Source organism: Acomys minous, assembly GCF_964271855.1.
Source record: "Acomys minous genome assembly, chromosome: 10".
In the NCBI taxonomy this organism is placed as follows: domain Eukaryota; kingdom Metazoa; phylum Chordata; class Mammalia; order Rodentia; family Muridae; genus Acomys; species Acomys minous.
The window spans coordinates 106,575,023-106,590,941 of record NC_140491.1 but is presented as its reverse complement, the minus strand read 5'-3'; the positions used below and the strand labels follow the sequence as shown (position 1 = coordinate 106,590,941).

At 49.2% G+C, this 15,919-nt stretch overlaps 1 protein-coding gene across 2 annotated transcripts in view; it reads right to left on the bottom strand.

The window, feature by feature from the left end:
* The window catches only part of ITGA6 (integrin subunit alpha 6), a 71,777-nt gene extending 57,297 nt beyond the window's left edge, over positions 1–14,480 (bottom strand). For both annotated transcript variants that reach the window (XM_084799439.1, XM_084799440.1), the window contains exon 1: positions 14,081–14,480. In XM_084799439.1, coding sequence (XP_084655565.1) covers positions 14,081–14,262 — 182 coding nt within the window. In that variant the 5' untranslated portion in view covers positions 14,263–14,480. The remainder of the gene's footprint in view (positions 1–14,080) is intronic.
* Between the last annotated feature and the right edge of the window lie 1,439 nt (positions 14,481–15,919).

Here is a 15,919-nt window from a genome sequence, read left to right as displayed (position 1 = left end):
TTTTTATGGCCCATCCTAGAGGCATGACAAACCACTCAGAGCACGTAAACACACACCTCCTCTGCACAGGCACTGTGCTGACAACCTGGCCCTAACAACGAAGCACACATATAAAGCACAGTTTGGAAGACACTGAGAAAACAAATGCCGGTGCTTTAAGAGGCAGGCGTCCCAATGGTGTGCCGCAGTCAAGTGAGGCACAGTGCAGTCCAGCACGGAAGAGAGGAACTCAGGAAAGTCTCAGGCCCCCAACAGCACTCTGGGGAGCACCTCACCTGTAGGCAGGCATTCAACACAAACTCCTCATCCCTCATCTCCCCCTTATGGAGACTCAGACAGTTCAGCGAGGCCCCAGTTCTTAGAGCTAAAGCTTGGCGAGTACTTCCCTGTGGGATCCTAAAGCTGTCTCTGGAAACCATGGATACTACCCGAGCTGCCTGTGTCATCACTTCTCATAGGAGGAGCTGAGTTTACCTTACCGAGCACAGGGTGAGTCAGGCCCTGAGTCAGAGGCTTCACCTTTCATCTGATCTAAAGGAATTCAGGGAGGGGAGGGCTCCCTGATCAGGAAAGTAGCAGAAGGTGTGGGACCAACAGGACACCCCTGGGATGAACGCACTTCTCATCATGAGGCACACCCATGCCTGCCTCCTAAGTAAGAACTGGCTGACACCGCCGCAGCTCTCAAGGGGAGGGATCTGCTTAAATGTGCGGCGACATTTTATAAAAAACAGGGTACAGAGGGTGAAGGTGGCCCTGCTCAGGAAGGAGGTTGGGGCAGAGGCCTGGGTGGGAGGTACAACAGGAGCAACACTGAACTCGAAGGGGACTGTGGGGGAACAGTTCTGTCTGTCGGGAGCTAGACTGACAGTTTCAAGAAACCTTAACCTGGTGGGACATGCCTTTAATCTCAGCACTCGGGAGGCAGAGGCAGGTGGATCTCTGTGAGTTCCAGGCCAGCCTGGTCTACGAAGCAAAATTCTCTGAGAAACTCTGTCTCAAAAAAAAACCCAAAAAAAAAAGAAAGAAAGAAAGAAAGAAACCTTAACATTTCTACATCTATAAAACAAGGGTAGTGGCACTGTTTAAGAGCAGGCCCCAGCTTCACTCACAGCTTGTGCAGCAGGTAAGTAATTCTAATAGTGACCAAATTTCCCAAGCATTTGCTGGGAGCAGCGCTAAACATGCCCACCTGCTCAGTGTGCAAGGGGACACCTGGGTCTTGCGCCTTGAGCTTCAATGAGTCTTAAGCTACATTTTCATTCCTGGAGAGCGGCAAGTGTCATGCTCGCTCCACGTTAAGGTTCTGAGCCCAGCCCATCTTCAGAGGCCCCACATTTTGGAAGCCTCGATGTTTTTCCTGACAGATCTCAAACAGCTTCTGAGAAATGAGCCCTTGAGGACCAGTGGACAAAAAAAAAAAAAAAAGAAAGAAAGAAAGAAAGAGAGAGAGAGAGACTCCTCCCAGGTAATAAATGAACACCGCCTAGGGGAAGCAGGGTGGGGCTGTAAGAGAAGCCCTTGCCAGAGGACCTAAGGACAGCTTTATGGAAGGACAGCTGCTAGTACAATTGGCAATCCCTGAGCAAACAGGTACTTTCTCTCGACCTTTGACCCCCAAATGCATCACTGTCACACTGCACCCCAGCTTAAGCATTCAGTGTGCAGCTAAAGGTACTCTCAGTTTCACTTTAAAGCTGCCAAGAGGTAGGAAGGCGTAGTAGCAAGATGTGAGTAACCAGCTAAGGTGGCCAGGCTTTTTGTCAATTCAATTTTCTCCTTAACATCTGTTAAACTTGTTAAGAACAAAAATCTCATTTCTCAAAGGATGCCAGGGGTCCTCCACAGGCGGGGCCAGGTACACAACTGGTGGCTTCATCCAGCACCTTTATCAACTTGGCAAGACACACTGTAAAGTACAAGACTGAATTCCAACTTCCACTGTATTAAGTATGATTGTACTTTCAATACATTACATACAGTAGCAGATAACAGGTAATTCAACCCCCGGTACTGAACTACAGCTCCGCTTGCCAACACCTTAGGGCCGTTTATCATTTCTAAACATCACAGAACAAGGAGTACAGGGGGTGGGGGGAGCTGGGAGCTGGCTCAGTGGGTAAAGGGCTTGCCGCACAGCCTTGGGGACCTGGGGACATAGAAGCCACGTGCCGCCCATTCCACTAACACCCACAGTAGTGGGGCGTGTAGACACACAGGCCCTGGTGGTTTGCTGGTCTGGATTATGTGGTGACTTCCAGGTTCTGTAAGGCCTTGACCCAAATCATAAGGTGACCAGAGACAGAAGGCACACATGACAAGTTCTGTTCTCTACACATACATGTACAGACACACATATCTGCACATACATAACGCACGCATCCACCCACACAAAGTATACAGCAGTGTGACTATCCATCTGTGCACTTAGAAATACTCAAGGCAAGAAACGTTTTGTCATCATTTTAACTAGGGTATAAGGATCATTCTAAAGATCTGGCCATCCCATTCCTATTTTCTAGGAGTCACGGATATATATGAGGAATCAAATCAACTCAAAGAGCCCTAAAAATACCTAGTTGAGCATTTACAATTAGATTTAAACCAAAAATCAACCACAGGCCTTGCTCTTTCAAGGCTCACAAAACTAAGGGTGACCATATCCCTCCGGGACACATTTTTGGAGTACTGTTCATATACAAAGGCAAGACAGGCGGGCAGTTTCTCTTCTGTGCAAACACAGGCTATGCCAGCCTGAACTAGAGGAATCCTGCGAGTCAGCAAAGTGCAGTGGCCACTCGGAATTCTGCCGATCAGCAGAGAAGCGGGAGGGTTGCCTGCGTGTCTGCGCTCTCTGTTCTAGACCACTATGCGGGGAAATTTTAAGAACGAAGATGTTACTCTAAAGGCGTGATTCACTCTAAAGACTGGCTCTTCCATCGGAGGGCAGCAGGTGCCCATGGCAGAGGGTCAGGTGGAGGAGGCCTTGGCACCTGATGTCAAGGATCGTTACTGCCCCCCTCCTGCTACTCACTGGCTTTTGGGTAGCAGGTCTTTGTCTTCCATCTTTAGAGAAAGGTTTGACTGGTCAATGCTTCTCAGCTCATTTTATGAAAACATTCAATGACCTAATGATGATGATGACAGCAAAAGGGCGACTGTCAAAATCTGGAAATGTCATGAAAATATTCATGTGTTTACATTTTTAAAATTCCCATATTTGGGCTGGAAAGATGGTTCAGAAGTTAAGGGCACTGTCTGCTCCTCCAGAGGACCTGAGTTCAATTCCCAGCAACCACATGGTGGCTCACAACCATCTATAATGTGATCTGATGCCCTCTTCTGGCCTGCAGGTATATGTGCAGCCAGAGCACTGTATACATAATAATAAATAAATGAATCTAAAAAAATTCACATAGTCCATCCTACATAGGCTTTAAAAAACCAACAAACCACCATGCTACCTTAGGAAGATGTTCCATATTTTGTGTCATACCCACAAGATCGGACACCAACATCCTGATTATTCATATTCATGTAATTTGAAGAGATTATTTCTTTTCTAATTACTAAAGGCCCATGCCATTTATTTCAATGAAGAGACTGAGAATGACAGTAAAAGGCTGGGTGTAGCAGTGCATGCCTTTAATCCTAGCATTCAGGAGGCAGAGGCATGCAGATCTCTGAGTTCAAGGTCAGCCTGGTCTATAGAGGAAGTTCTAGGACAGCCAGGGCTACCCAGGGAAACTCTAACTTGAAAAGTGCTGGTTGTCCTCATTTTCCACTTATCTGACAACTCAGCAAGGTCATTTTAAAACAACCATAGAGATGCAGCTCCCCACACCAGGGCAGGGAGATTATCAGTATGCTAGGCAGCAACGAGTGTTGGCTACAGTGGTTACATACAACTGGGCCATGAGCTGGGTGTGGTGGCGCACGCCTTTAATCCCAGCACTCTGGAGGCAGAGGCAGGTAGATCTCTGAGTTCAAGGCCAGCGTGGTCTACAAAGCGAATCCAGGACAGCCAAGGGTGTTACACAGAGAAACGCGGTCTCAAAAAAAAAAAAAAAAAAAAAAACCCAAAAAAACAACTGGGCCATGAAACTCAGGAAGCAAGGCCTGACCTGGCCACACAACACAGGGTTACTCACTTCCACAGTGCATAGTATGTGCCCACCACTGTACACTGGTACCACCTCAGCCTGAAGGAGGCACGCAGTGTACAGGCCAGACAGTGGCAGACTCCTCTGCAGCTACCTCCAATCACAGACGTTCTCGCTACTCCTGAATGAGTCGTGGAGAAATCCCGCACAATAAAAGCTGTGGCTCTGTATAGCTCACACACAACCTAAGGAAACAAAGACCTGCAAACATTTTTAATGTGTTCCTATTTCCTCCATCTTTCAAGTCCCATAGTCCCCCCTCATGCAAACAATGCGATGGTTTCCACTTTCCTGTGAACTCCTCTGAACTCTAGCTACATAGCCCTACATGGGCCAACATAACCTTTAACTTGATCCCCCAAAGAATCCCCCTCAAGAGGGGCTACACCTGTACTTTAAGGGAAGCACAACCATGGGGGGGCTATTGTTTATCGGACAGGACAGGTAGCGTGTGAAGAATTCCAATAGTCACACTCCTCGAGGCAGGGTGACTCCAGCTACAATTGATTGATGAGGACAAGTCAACAGACGTCAACAGGGCTGAGTCCCTGCCTGTCAGCCTCTACGATGTGGTCTTACTCTTATCATTGTCCTAATTTGCCTTCTATTGCTGTGATAACGGTGGCCGGCCAAAAGCAACTTGGGGTGGGACTGTGATGCGGAGGGCGTGTTTCAATTTATGGTTGCAGTGCACAATACTAGGCAGAAACCTGGAAGCAGGAACTAAAAAGCAGAAGCCATAGGGAACAAGGCTCATGGACTTGCTCGACTTGCTTTCTTATACAGATCGGGACCACCGGGCCACAGGTAGCACTGCCTCCCTCATAAACCATTAACCAAACCATTAATCAAATGTCCCACAGCCTTTGCCTGTAGGCCAGTCTGATGGAGACGATTCCTCAACTGAGATTTCTTTTTCCCAGATAAATGCCTAACCTGAGTTGACAGAGACCACCCAAAATGCACCAGGCAGACTTGCACGTAAGTACGGAGCAACCAGGCTCATGAAAAATCTGCTGAGCAATTCCAAGCCCTCTGCCTTCCTGCCCCTGTGCCTTTCACTCTCCTTTCCTTTCTTACCAAGATGCGCCTCTGGTGTTCCAATGACAAGGCCAACTCCCCAACCATTGAGCGGTTCCCCTACTGGCAGGCATCACATGTGGAGCCTGCCCTCCATGGGTCAATGTAGAGCCTGCCCTCCATGGGTCAATGTGCCTTTCCTTCTGAATCGTCGCCAAACCTGCTCACTGTGATTTTCTGAAAGCAAAACCCAAAAACCCTCTGACATCACATCTCTGAGGCCGCTGGGCTTTGCTCCCCTGTACAGCAAAGTCTAGTACTGTTGTCTCAGGGAGCTCTCCTGTCCCTCAGGCCTGCTCTAGGCAGCGGCCACCCAGATGTTCCCCCTGACCTTCAGATTCATTCAGCTGCCTCCCAGTAACTGTATGAGCTTGTCTAGAAATCTCCAAGCCATCATGTCTAAGCCCAACTCCTGTTGGGACCCTCAAAGTCCATCCCTCTCACCACCCTCCCCACACCTTTACACAGCCTCACTCTCCCAGCTGCCCCGAAACCTGGGATACCTTCTCCCCAATCTCTGTCTTTTACTCACATAGCGTCATTATAGCCAGAATCCAACCACGTGGATTTGTTTGTTTGTTTTCTTTGCTGTGCATCCCAAGCCAGCTGCAAACTTGCAATCCTCCTGCCTCAGACTGCCGAGTGCTAGGATTACAGGCATGTGCCAACCACTCGGCTCCAACTGTCTCTGTCTTCACTGTGACTAGCCTGTCGTCTTTTATGGATTATTACAGACCCCCTCCTAATTAGTATTATTTACTTTGATCTTTGTTTTGTTTTTGTGATTTTTGAATCAGGGTCTCTCTGGTCCAGGCTTCCCTTCAACCACACGGATGCTCCTGCCTCAGCCTCCTGAGAGCTGGGATTACGGGTGACGACACCCTTCCTCTTGCTTTCATCTAGACCACACTCAAGTTAGCAACCAGAGATAATCATTGAAAAACCCATAGTCAGAAGGCTAAATGGCTGCCTACTTTACAAGAGGAAACTGACTCCTAAAGCCACAAGATAAGCAGACTAGTGGGTTCCTCCGGTCTTTCCTGAACACGCCAGACATGTGCCTTCCCTTTGTTCGCCTCCCCACCTCCAGCTCTTCCCGAGCATCAGCTTCGCGGTGAAGTTATGCCTGGCTGACCTACTGCCAACCATTCCCCACTGCTAACCTCCTTTCTCCACTTTGTCATTTACTGCCACCTATTCATGCCACCTATTGTTCATCTTCTCCATCAGAAGATACATACACGGGGACTTTTGTCTATTTTATTTGCCGTAGCATCCCCATCACTAGACAGTGCCTGAAACACATTAAGCTTGACGTGTCTATCTGTTCAACGGACCACAGCTATAGGAAAACCAGCATAGGTTAGCCATGATCTCTCTGACAGGTGTGGTCCGTTCTCACATTCAAATGATGACTAAAAAGCCCTATGTCTTTTAGACTGGACCAGAAAACAAATGAGAATCAATATATATGTGCGTGCGCGTGCACACACACACACACACACACGACCTTACAGAGCTCATTTTCTTATCCTGGGGCACTGAGAATTTTCCTCAGTAAGTCTTCTGCTACCCTGGGGGTGGGGGTGAGGAGTAAGGGTGGAGGGGGAAGAAGATAAGAAGGAGGGGAGAGGAGAGGCGGGCGTAAGGGAGATGAACCAATGTCTTTCCTGCTTTCCTCCTGGGAGCATCCTCTGGGGAGTAGGGTACCTCTCCAATCCTGCAGTTCTTTCCCAGAAGCAGCCTAGGCCCTTTCTACAGTCAGTACAGGCATTTGAAAGGGCTTTTCTTCCTAAACAGCCTCATCGCACAGGAATCTGAGGTGACCTTACCATGTCCTTGGTTTCAGGATGCCTCTCAGATATCTAAGAGGCACTCTGCTCACCTTTGGACTATCTATTTCTGGGAAGGCGTCTGCTCTAGAAGGGCTCTAGAAGGGCTCGTCCCAAGCTCATGGCTTTTTGTCATCGGCCTGACAGGTACAGTTTGGATGGTAAATGGCCAAAGGCCCCCAAATCTCTCTCTCTCTCTTCTCTTCTCTTTATCTTCAGGCTCTTGGTAGTTTTGGAAAATTGCTTCAACTCCTTCATTCTACCGAAATAAGCATGGGATTCCCTAGAAGCAGTAGGTTAGGCCTAACATCTGACAGATACCCAAGCAGCAGAAAGGCTTCGCTTCAGGGAATGGATGAGCACAGGCTGGCAACCTCAGGCCCACCCCCAAGTTCCACACGCCTGCCTATCATCATGTGGCTGAGGGCCTCTGCTTCATTTTATATCACAATGAGTTAGAAGAACCACAAAGACTGATCTTAATCTACGACAGCGTGTCCCGAGGAGAAGGGCAAAGCAGGTCCTTGGCTCAGGAGTCTTAAGTGACATGCTACCCTCTGGGTCTGAGTGCTTATCATGTCTGTCTGACACTCAGGCACACAGATAGTTAAGACAATCCAAGGACCAATGAATGGTCTTGTCAACAAGAAGAAACCATAGCGACCTGGGTATCAGCAGCAGAGCAAGCAGATTTGGCAAACAGACAATGCTTTGTGCATCCTTTGCTCTCCAGGTCACTAACCCATGTGCTCTCTTTAAATTACTTCTAGGCTTGTTTTTCCCTGTCATTCTTAGGCTTAGAAGTCATATTTCTCTAAAATGTTTTTTCTTATACTGTCTCTGGTGTGGGTTTTTTAGTTTTTAGTTTTAGGTTTTAGATTGTAGGGCATGAAAATGTAGCCACACAAACAGCCCTCCTGGTCCCCATCACTTGCTCTGGCCCTCTGCACAGGCCTAACCCCTCAACTCAGAACAGTTTTCTTTCTTTAAAAAAAGAAAAAGAAAAAGAAGGAGGAGAAAGAAAAAGAAGAAGAGAAGAAGAAAAGAAGGAGGAAGAGGAGGAGGAGGAAGAGAAGAAGAAGAAGAAGAAGAAGAAGAAGAAGAAGAAGAAGAAGAAGAAGAAGAAGAAAAGTTTTCTTATCAGTCTTTTTGCCATGTGAAGGTTTAGAAACAGCTTTGGTCAGTTAGGGATGTAATGACATGACCAGAGACTCAACCCTAGAACATGGCATGAAGGTGAGGTGGGGAGAGAGGGTCTGCTCCCGTGAGAACCACTGTCCTGTGAACACATCAGCACAGGATCACCATGGAGATTTGTCCATCTTGCCTTTATGTGTATAAACAGAAGAGACGGACAGCAGCAGATGAAATGCTGGCTGTCCCATGCTGCAATCAGGGGGGCAGGGACTGAGTCGGACACCAGGGCCCATCGACCTGCCCCACTTGGTAACTCGTTCACAATTAGCCTCTCACGTCACTTCTATGAAATCACCGCCTGCAAGCACCAAATGCCAAGCTAACAAACCTCAGAAAATGCTTGCTGCTTCCTCCCTTTCCCACCCCATCCTTCAACCTTGGGTTGACAACAATTAGATGCGATTTTTACGCAAGCTCCTTCCTACCAAACATTAATGATGAATGAAGGATTTTGAAACATAAATCAGCTCAGGCAAGGTATAGTGTCAATGGCTCAGGACCTCCACCCCAAATGGGGAGGGGGCTCTCACAGGCAGCTGTCTGACGGTCCTTACTAAGGAGCCCACCCCTGTGACTGGCCAATCCAGCCTCCAAGGGTGTTCTGGCTGCACTGGAGCCCTGCACTCCTTCCCACGCATCTGCTCACTCATCTTCTAGGAATACTGAGGCCTCACAGGGACATGACTTCACAGCCACAAGACAGCTCTTTGGAGATGAACAAGGTAACTGCTGACTGGAAGCAAAGGGAGCTGACCACACAAGCCACGCCAAACAGAGCCGGGAGAAGGGTGCGTGCTCACCCCCAGAAGATGCGGCATTAAGAGCAGCTCACCCTCACAACCCGGGTTTCCAGGGTTATTTAACAAACACAGCCAGAACCAACCTAAGGTGCCGAAGTTATCCTTGTTGTTACAGGAGAGAAACTGATACAGGTTCAAAATCCCACACAAGGCCAGAACAGGATATGATTGTAGCTAGCCCGAGGTTTTGTTCTTTCCTAATCACTACCTCACAAACTACATTCAATGCCAAAGGAAGCGTCTCTCATGCAAACCTGTAGCTCTGGGAGAGCAGAATCTGGGGTCACACATACAGAAATTTATGCCAATGACCTGGGATAATCCCAGGACACTACTTGATATAGAAGAGCCCCCCAGGAGTTAGCCTGAGCACCGACATTTAAGAGCCTCTAAATTCCTTCCAGATTTAGTTATTTGATTCTGGGGCTGACCACGTACCCAATTCACACAGGACCCAGTCCTCCCCACTCATCACAGACCCTGAAGGCAGTGCCAACCAAACCCCAAGACTGCCACTGGGCCCCTAAAAGAACTAAGAGGAAGTAACTGTGCTCCTAGGGAGTTAAACATAACCAAGGCTGCTTTACTCTCTCCTCACTATCAATTACCTAGTGCCCCACAGGCATTGCCACTTGGTCCCCAGCTGTTTTCAGGAGCTTGATTCTGGTTGTGTATCTCTTGCTGGACAACCATTGCCTGGTTGTAACCCATCCTTGACAGCTCAGGGCAGCTTTTGGAGGTTAAGTTCTTAAGTCTGCCTTCAGGGCAAAAGACAAATGTAATTTAAAAAAAAAAAATCACTCACAAAAATCCCTTAGCTGGGATTTGGTCACTATGGTGGGGAACCAGGAACTTACATGTCCCTTTGCATCATGCCTATAGCTTCCCTTTCCCTGGGGACTGCAGACCCCGAGTCCTGAGCAAGAACAGCAAAGCAGGCTGCGCTCTCTCTCTCTCTCTCTCTCTCTCTCTCTCTCTCTCTCTCTCTCTCTCTCTCTCTCTCTCTCTCTCTACCTTTAGCTGGAAGAGTTGATCTCACAAGTTAAAGTGAGTGTATGATTTGACCCCTTTGTACTGAAAAGCATAGCTAAGTGCTCTCTGGAAAAAACAGGCCAAAGGTCCCCGCCTTCACAGAACCTGTAACCCAGTTGGAGATTACATCATCTCCTGAAGATGAATAAAGCTTAAACCTCAGAACTGCCAGACATGTGCTGCCCTCATTCAAGGGATGAGGAAATTGCTCCAGGGTAGGATAGTTCTTGGGACAGGAAGGCTTTTTTTGTTTTGTTTTTCAGTGTTCTATGCACACCTGGAAAGCAAATAATAGTATTTTGTTGTTGTTGTTTAGCCCCACTGTTCCTAATTAAGATGCAGAATTCATTTATCCATACTTGTCACAGAAATATGCTAAATCCAGATCCTTAGGTCCATATACCAAAGGATTTCAGGACTTCCCAACTGTAAAAAACTCAAACAGTAAAGTATTGTTCCTAATGTTTCCTCTAAGACTCCTTGCCCAGTGTGGCTCCTCTCCCCACTCTTGGGACTCAAAGTGACACAGCAGTTCTTAGGAGATGGCCATGTGGCACTTTAATGCAAGGAAGCAAATGCTTGAGTGCACATCCCCTGACCCCTAGGTAGAGACAGGCACATCATTTGACTGTCGGAGGGAGCTTTATCCATGGCCAACTGGAATAAGGGTAAAGAGATAGAGCCTATGTCCTGATGTTTAAATAGATAGCCCTGACCTATATGGGAGGCAGTTTGATGAATCGACACACGAGAATACATTTCCAGAACTCAGCTGCTTGCCAGTTTCTCCATATCTGAAGGACACGTCTGACGTATCCTCTTACCAAGAGCATCAACGGGAGCCAGAAATGCCACCTTCAAATCCAGATTTTGAAGAGTATGCTTAAGTAGTCATAAGACTTTCGGTTAGACATTTCACGACCCTCAGCTTCGTCGCTCCATCTCTAAAGGGGCAAATGGACCAGATGACCTCACATCTAGTAAACCCAATGAGCAACACCAGAGAGGAACAGAAGCAGCAGTAAGCCTGGGAAGCTTCTGGAGAGTGAGCAGCCAAAAGGAGAAAATGAAGACTGGGAGTGAACGCGCCTCCTCCCAGGTTCTGCCTTGAGACCATCTATCTATCTGCACATCCACACCTTCCCAGAAGGGCTGAGTGAGTCACAGGATGGATGTGCCCAGTCATCACCACGTACCTTTCTCCTCTAGTGGTGACTCAAGCCCCCTACCAAGGAGACGGAAGATTAAGGTGTTCACAACCAACCTCGGTCACTAAGCTGTCTGCCTAATAATCTCTGGGCGTCTCGCATAATTTCTCTCCTGGAAACCTGGATGAAGTTTAAATTACCTAAGCCAATGTAACAGTCCCCAGAGCTTCAGCAACACCCAATGTGTTCTGGGCTCTCAGAAACAGACGCTGTGTCTTAGAATCACAAGATGCTTACAACACCTGTATAGTACCCGGCACCTAACATAGCAGGGCCCTGGTTTCTACTTTTACATGCATCACCATCAGCATTTTCCATTTAGCCAGCAGGTGTCCACGCTGGGCACACGCTGAGCAGTGTGTGTTCTCTTTAATCTTCACAACAACCCAACTAAGTAGAAACATCTCCACTGTACAGATGAGGAAACCACACAGCCCCAAAGGCAGCTTAAATGGCCAAGAAACCCAAGTTCAGCTTTCTAGCCCCTCCCCCTCCCCACCCAGGTCCCTTAGACGGGCCCACCAAGTTTGGAAACTGGGCTCAGAGTCCCATAGGTCTCCCTGGCTCTGTCACTTACATCCTTCTCTGTAAAAGGAAGCAATGGGTATATGGGCTGTGTGGGCTGACTCTCCTTAGGGGATCAATGCTACTCTTGAACCTGGGATACTTTATGACAAGCTGATGAACCCATGGCCTCCTGGGATACACTTTCTGCCTTTGGACTCCAGGATGTGTGACACAGTATCCCTTACAGTGGATCTCTACTCATCTGAGGTCTGACCAGCTCCTCCCCTCAATCAGCCTCTTTGGCAGTGGTTCTCAACTTTCCTAAGGCTGCGACCCTTTAATACAGTTCCTCACGCCAATGGTAACATCCACCATGAAATTATTTCATTGCTACTTCATAACTAACTTTGCTACTGTTATGAATTGTAAGGTAAATATCTGATATGCAGGAGATCTGATACGCAACCCCTGTGAAAAGGATCGTAGACTCAGGTGTCACAACCCACAGGTTGAGAAACACTCCTCTGTGGAGTTTCTAAAAAGACATCAGGCCTCTTAGTCTCAGGAGAACCTGTAGCTGCTGTACTAGCAAAGAAGCCCGGCGGTAGTGACAAGTTTTAGCAGGCCCAAGGCTGCTCGCCTTAATGACAACACAGGTTCCTGGCTAAAGGCACAATTTGAAATCTCTATCCCAAGGACATTTCTTGCCCCAGTGATTCCCCATTACAATGGCTGCTTGGACATGTCCATCCAGGACGTCAGTCTCTGTGGTCTCTGATACAGAGAGAATGCCAAGGAGGAAAGAATGCTTTCCCTCTTGTTGGCCCACCCATCACGTCTGTATTAACAAGTTCAAGTCCTCCACGTGGGTAAGTATGTGTCTGTCGCAGTGTTTTGAGACATGAAATGTCATCCATTATGTTGACAAAAAACCAACTTTCATTTCCTATTTACAGCTCATCAACAATTATTTTCGAGAGAAAACAGGCTACTCAGGCCTGTAGACTCAGTGCCTCTCCCTGCCTGGGACCGCCCCTCCCACTGTCTATTTTCTCTGCTTCACCTAGAAGGTGTTATCAGAAAAAAAAATAAATAAAGTCTGACCTTAAGATTCTAAAGTCCACAATATGCACAAAAATCCAAAGTTGTTAAATATTTGAAGTCGTGGGGGGCTGTCCCCGTACCCCCCACCTCCAGTTTAAAAATCATACCGGCCTCTCTTTCCCCTTTGGCTGCACTCTGTGCTCTCTGGTCTGTTGGTCCTGGCAGGACCTGGGTTCAACTCAAGGCCCGGATGGGGAGGAGGACCTTTTGTTGTCAGAATGAGCTTCAGAGGCATGGATCAAGAATGCAGCCCCACTGCCATTGAGGCGACTAAGCTCCAGAAAATCTTCCCCAATCAAAAGAACTCGGTCATGTGGGCGCCAACACTGTTTAAAAGGGAGAGGAGGTCACTCTCTGCTGGACTCAACTCACTTGTGGGGCTGACTGTCACTTCCAAACCTTCTTTCCTAAGCCCCTGCTCAGTAGGGGCACTTTGCTCTAACTCCTCGGTGGGGTCGACCTAGTACTGGGGGTCCAAGGATTCTTGGGTGTTGCGCGGAGCGATCAGGGAGCTGGGAGGGAGAGCTAGCACAGCACTCGGAGAAGCCTGTTTTCACAGCTGATCTAGTCCTGAGGAACAGGTGCTTTTAGAAAAGCATGTGAAAGTAGCTCCTGCAGGAGAGCCCACTCTGCAGGGAAAGCCACACAGGACAACGAGAAGTGGCTTCCCAACTTCCGCGGGGCGCGCAAGCCAGGGAGGGGACAGCACGGTCGGAGAGTTTGAAAAAGGCCTGGATCTCCTCGGAAGACTTCCCGCAACCCTACGTCCCACTACTGTCCCAGGCGCACACGTGAGGCTCAGCAAAGCATGCCACCTGCCGGGGTCTCTGCAAATAAGCCCAAAGAGGGGAACCGCGGAAAGCACTTCGCAGAGTGGGGGAGTCGACTTTCCCAGGACCCGGCCTGGGGTCTGCCCCATCGGCTCTCTTCGCTCCTCGGAGGCGCCGGGCGCAGGGCGCGGCGTCCGGGTCTTGCAAGTCTTGGGCTGGGGAAGTGCGAACGGGCAGGGCCGGGCAGGGCCAGGCAGGGCAGGGCCGGGCAGGGCTAGCCCACGGATGGGCTCTGGGCACGCGGGACGGGAGGCAGCAGGGCGCGCCCTCGCTCCCCCTGCTGAGGCGCGGCGCCCGGGTGGGAATGGGAAGAGTCGGGGAACTCACAGCCGCTTGTCCTCTGGCTGCAGCTGCCAGTGCATGGCGAGCGAGAAGCCGAAGAGGCTCCCGGGATCCCCCGATTTCCGGATCACGTTCCCCTCGCGGGTGTCCAGGTTGAAGGCTGAGCCCAGCCGGGCCAGAAGCCCAGCGGACAGGTAGAGCAGGCACAGCCGGCCCGCGACCGCCATGGGCGCGCGCGGCGGGAGGGACGCGAGGAGCTGCGGCGGCCGCCGTGCGCGCGGGCTCGGGATCGGACTGCTTGGCGCGCCTCTGCGGCCACTTCGCCTGGGTCGCCCCTACGTGCAGCCCCACCCCCGGCCGGCTCACGCTCTTGGTCCGGCTGCTCCCCAGCGCCTGGAGCTAGCAGTCTCTCAATGAGCCCGTTGTTCTCTGGAGACTCTCGGGCGTTTTATCAAGTGACGAGGGCGCCGGCCCCGCCCCGCCCCGCCCCTCCCGAGGCCCCGCCAGCCTTGGGCACCTTCCCTGCTGGCTCCGCCCCGCAGCGGCGCTCCCGCCGCAGCCCTCCCACCGTCCCGCCACCTGCCCGGAAGCGCCCCGGAACCCGGGAAGGCTAGCCACTTGTCTTCCTACCTGTCACCGAAGTGCGGATCGCGGCTTCTGTAGCTGGCAGTTGTGAGAGCTCTTGGCTGACCTGTAAAGTACTCGGCTCATCCATTCTCCAGGAGTTCAAGACGCACCTAACCGTGCCCAGTTTTGGGGGATGGATTGATGCTGCATATTTGCTGGCTCCCAGGGACCCTAGCGTAAAAAAAAAAAAAAAAGTTGCACTAGCACACACTTCGATAGTGCTGCACTAGTTAAAAACACAGCCGTCTATTCGTCTATTTCATTCAATCCTAGAAAGTTGGTTTCTCTTTGCAGATGAGAAATAAATTGAAACTCAGGTTTGCTGGGAAGAACCCCTAGGTTGGGAACGCTGAGTCCTTCGGCGGGGCCCTGGAGTTCGGCTATTGTCGCCTTTTCTTACCCCCCCCCCCCCCAAATTTCTTGGCCTAGTTAGAACTGGCTAGATAGAGCTAGCTAGAGGTCCTTAAGGGTGGCTGAGAAGGCTTGTGCCTTCCGGGAATAGCATGGCTTCCAGGGAGGCATTAGCTTTTGAGGCATCCCTATTTTAGGATAGAAAAACTTGTTTCAGAGGCATTCAGAAATCTGACCGAGAACAAAACAATGTACATTGTTTTATTTTATTTTTTGGTTTTTCAAGACAGGGTTTTTCTGTGTAGCCCTGGCTGTCCTGGACTCCCTTTGTAGACCAGGCTAGCCTTGAACTCACAGCGATCTGCCTACTTCTGCCTCCCAAGTGCTGGGATTAAAGGCGTGTGCTACCCAGCCCGACTAACAATGTACATTTTAGTGCCCAATTTTTATTACCCTTTGACATTTAGCATTTTTTTTTCTTTATGAATGTAGGCAGTAAACCACAAAGGCAGGAGAATGTGCATCAACAACCCAATTATCAATACTGTTTTCTCCAGGACATTTGGTTGTTGCAGTTGTTTCAAATAACAGTTTTTATTATGTAACACCTCTGCTAGATCTTGATGTATGTTGATGTATCACCTTGGCAAAAATGTTAAATTTTGACATATTTTACTGTAATCGGTTTTCTTCTTAAAAGTGTGTATGTTATGCGTGGGGTCTTGGTTTCCAGTGATTTACTGAGAGGGCTTTGGTCTAATCTGTCTCCTATCACTGTGATAAATAAAATATTCTGACCAAAAGCAATTTGAGGAGGAAAGGGTTTATTTTATCTTACATTTCCAGGTAATTGTCCATCACTGAGGGAACTTGGGGCCAGGACCTGGAGCAGAGAGAGATGGTGGA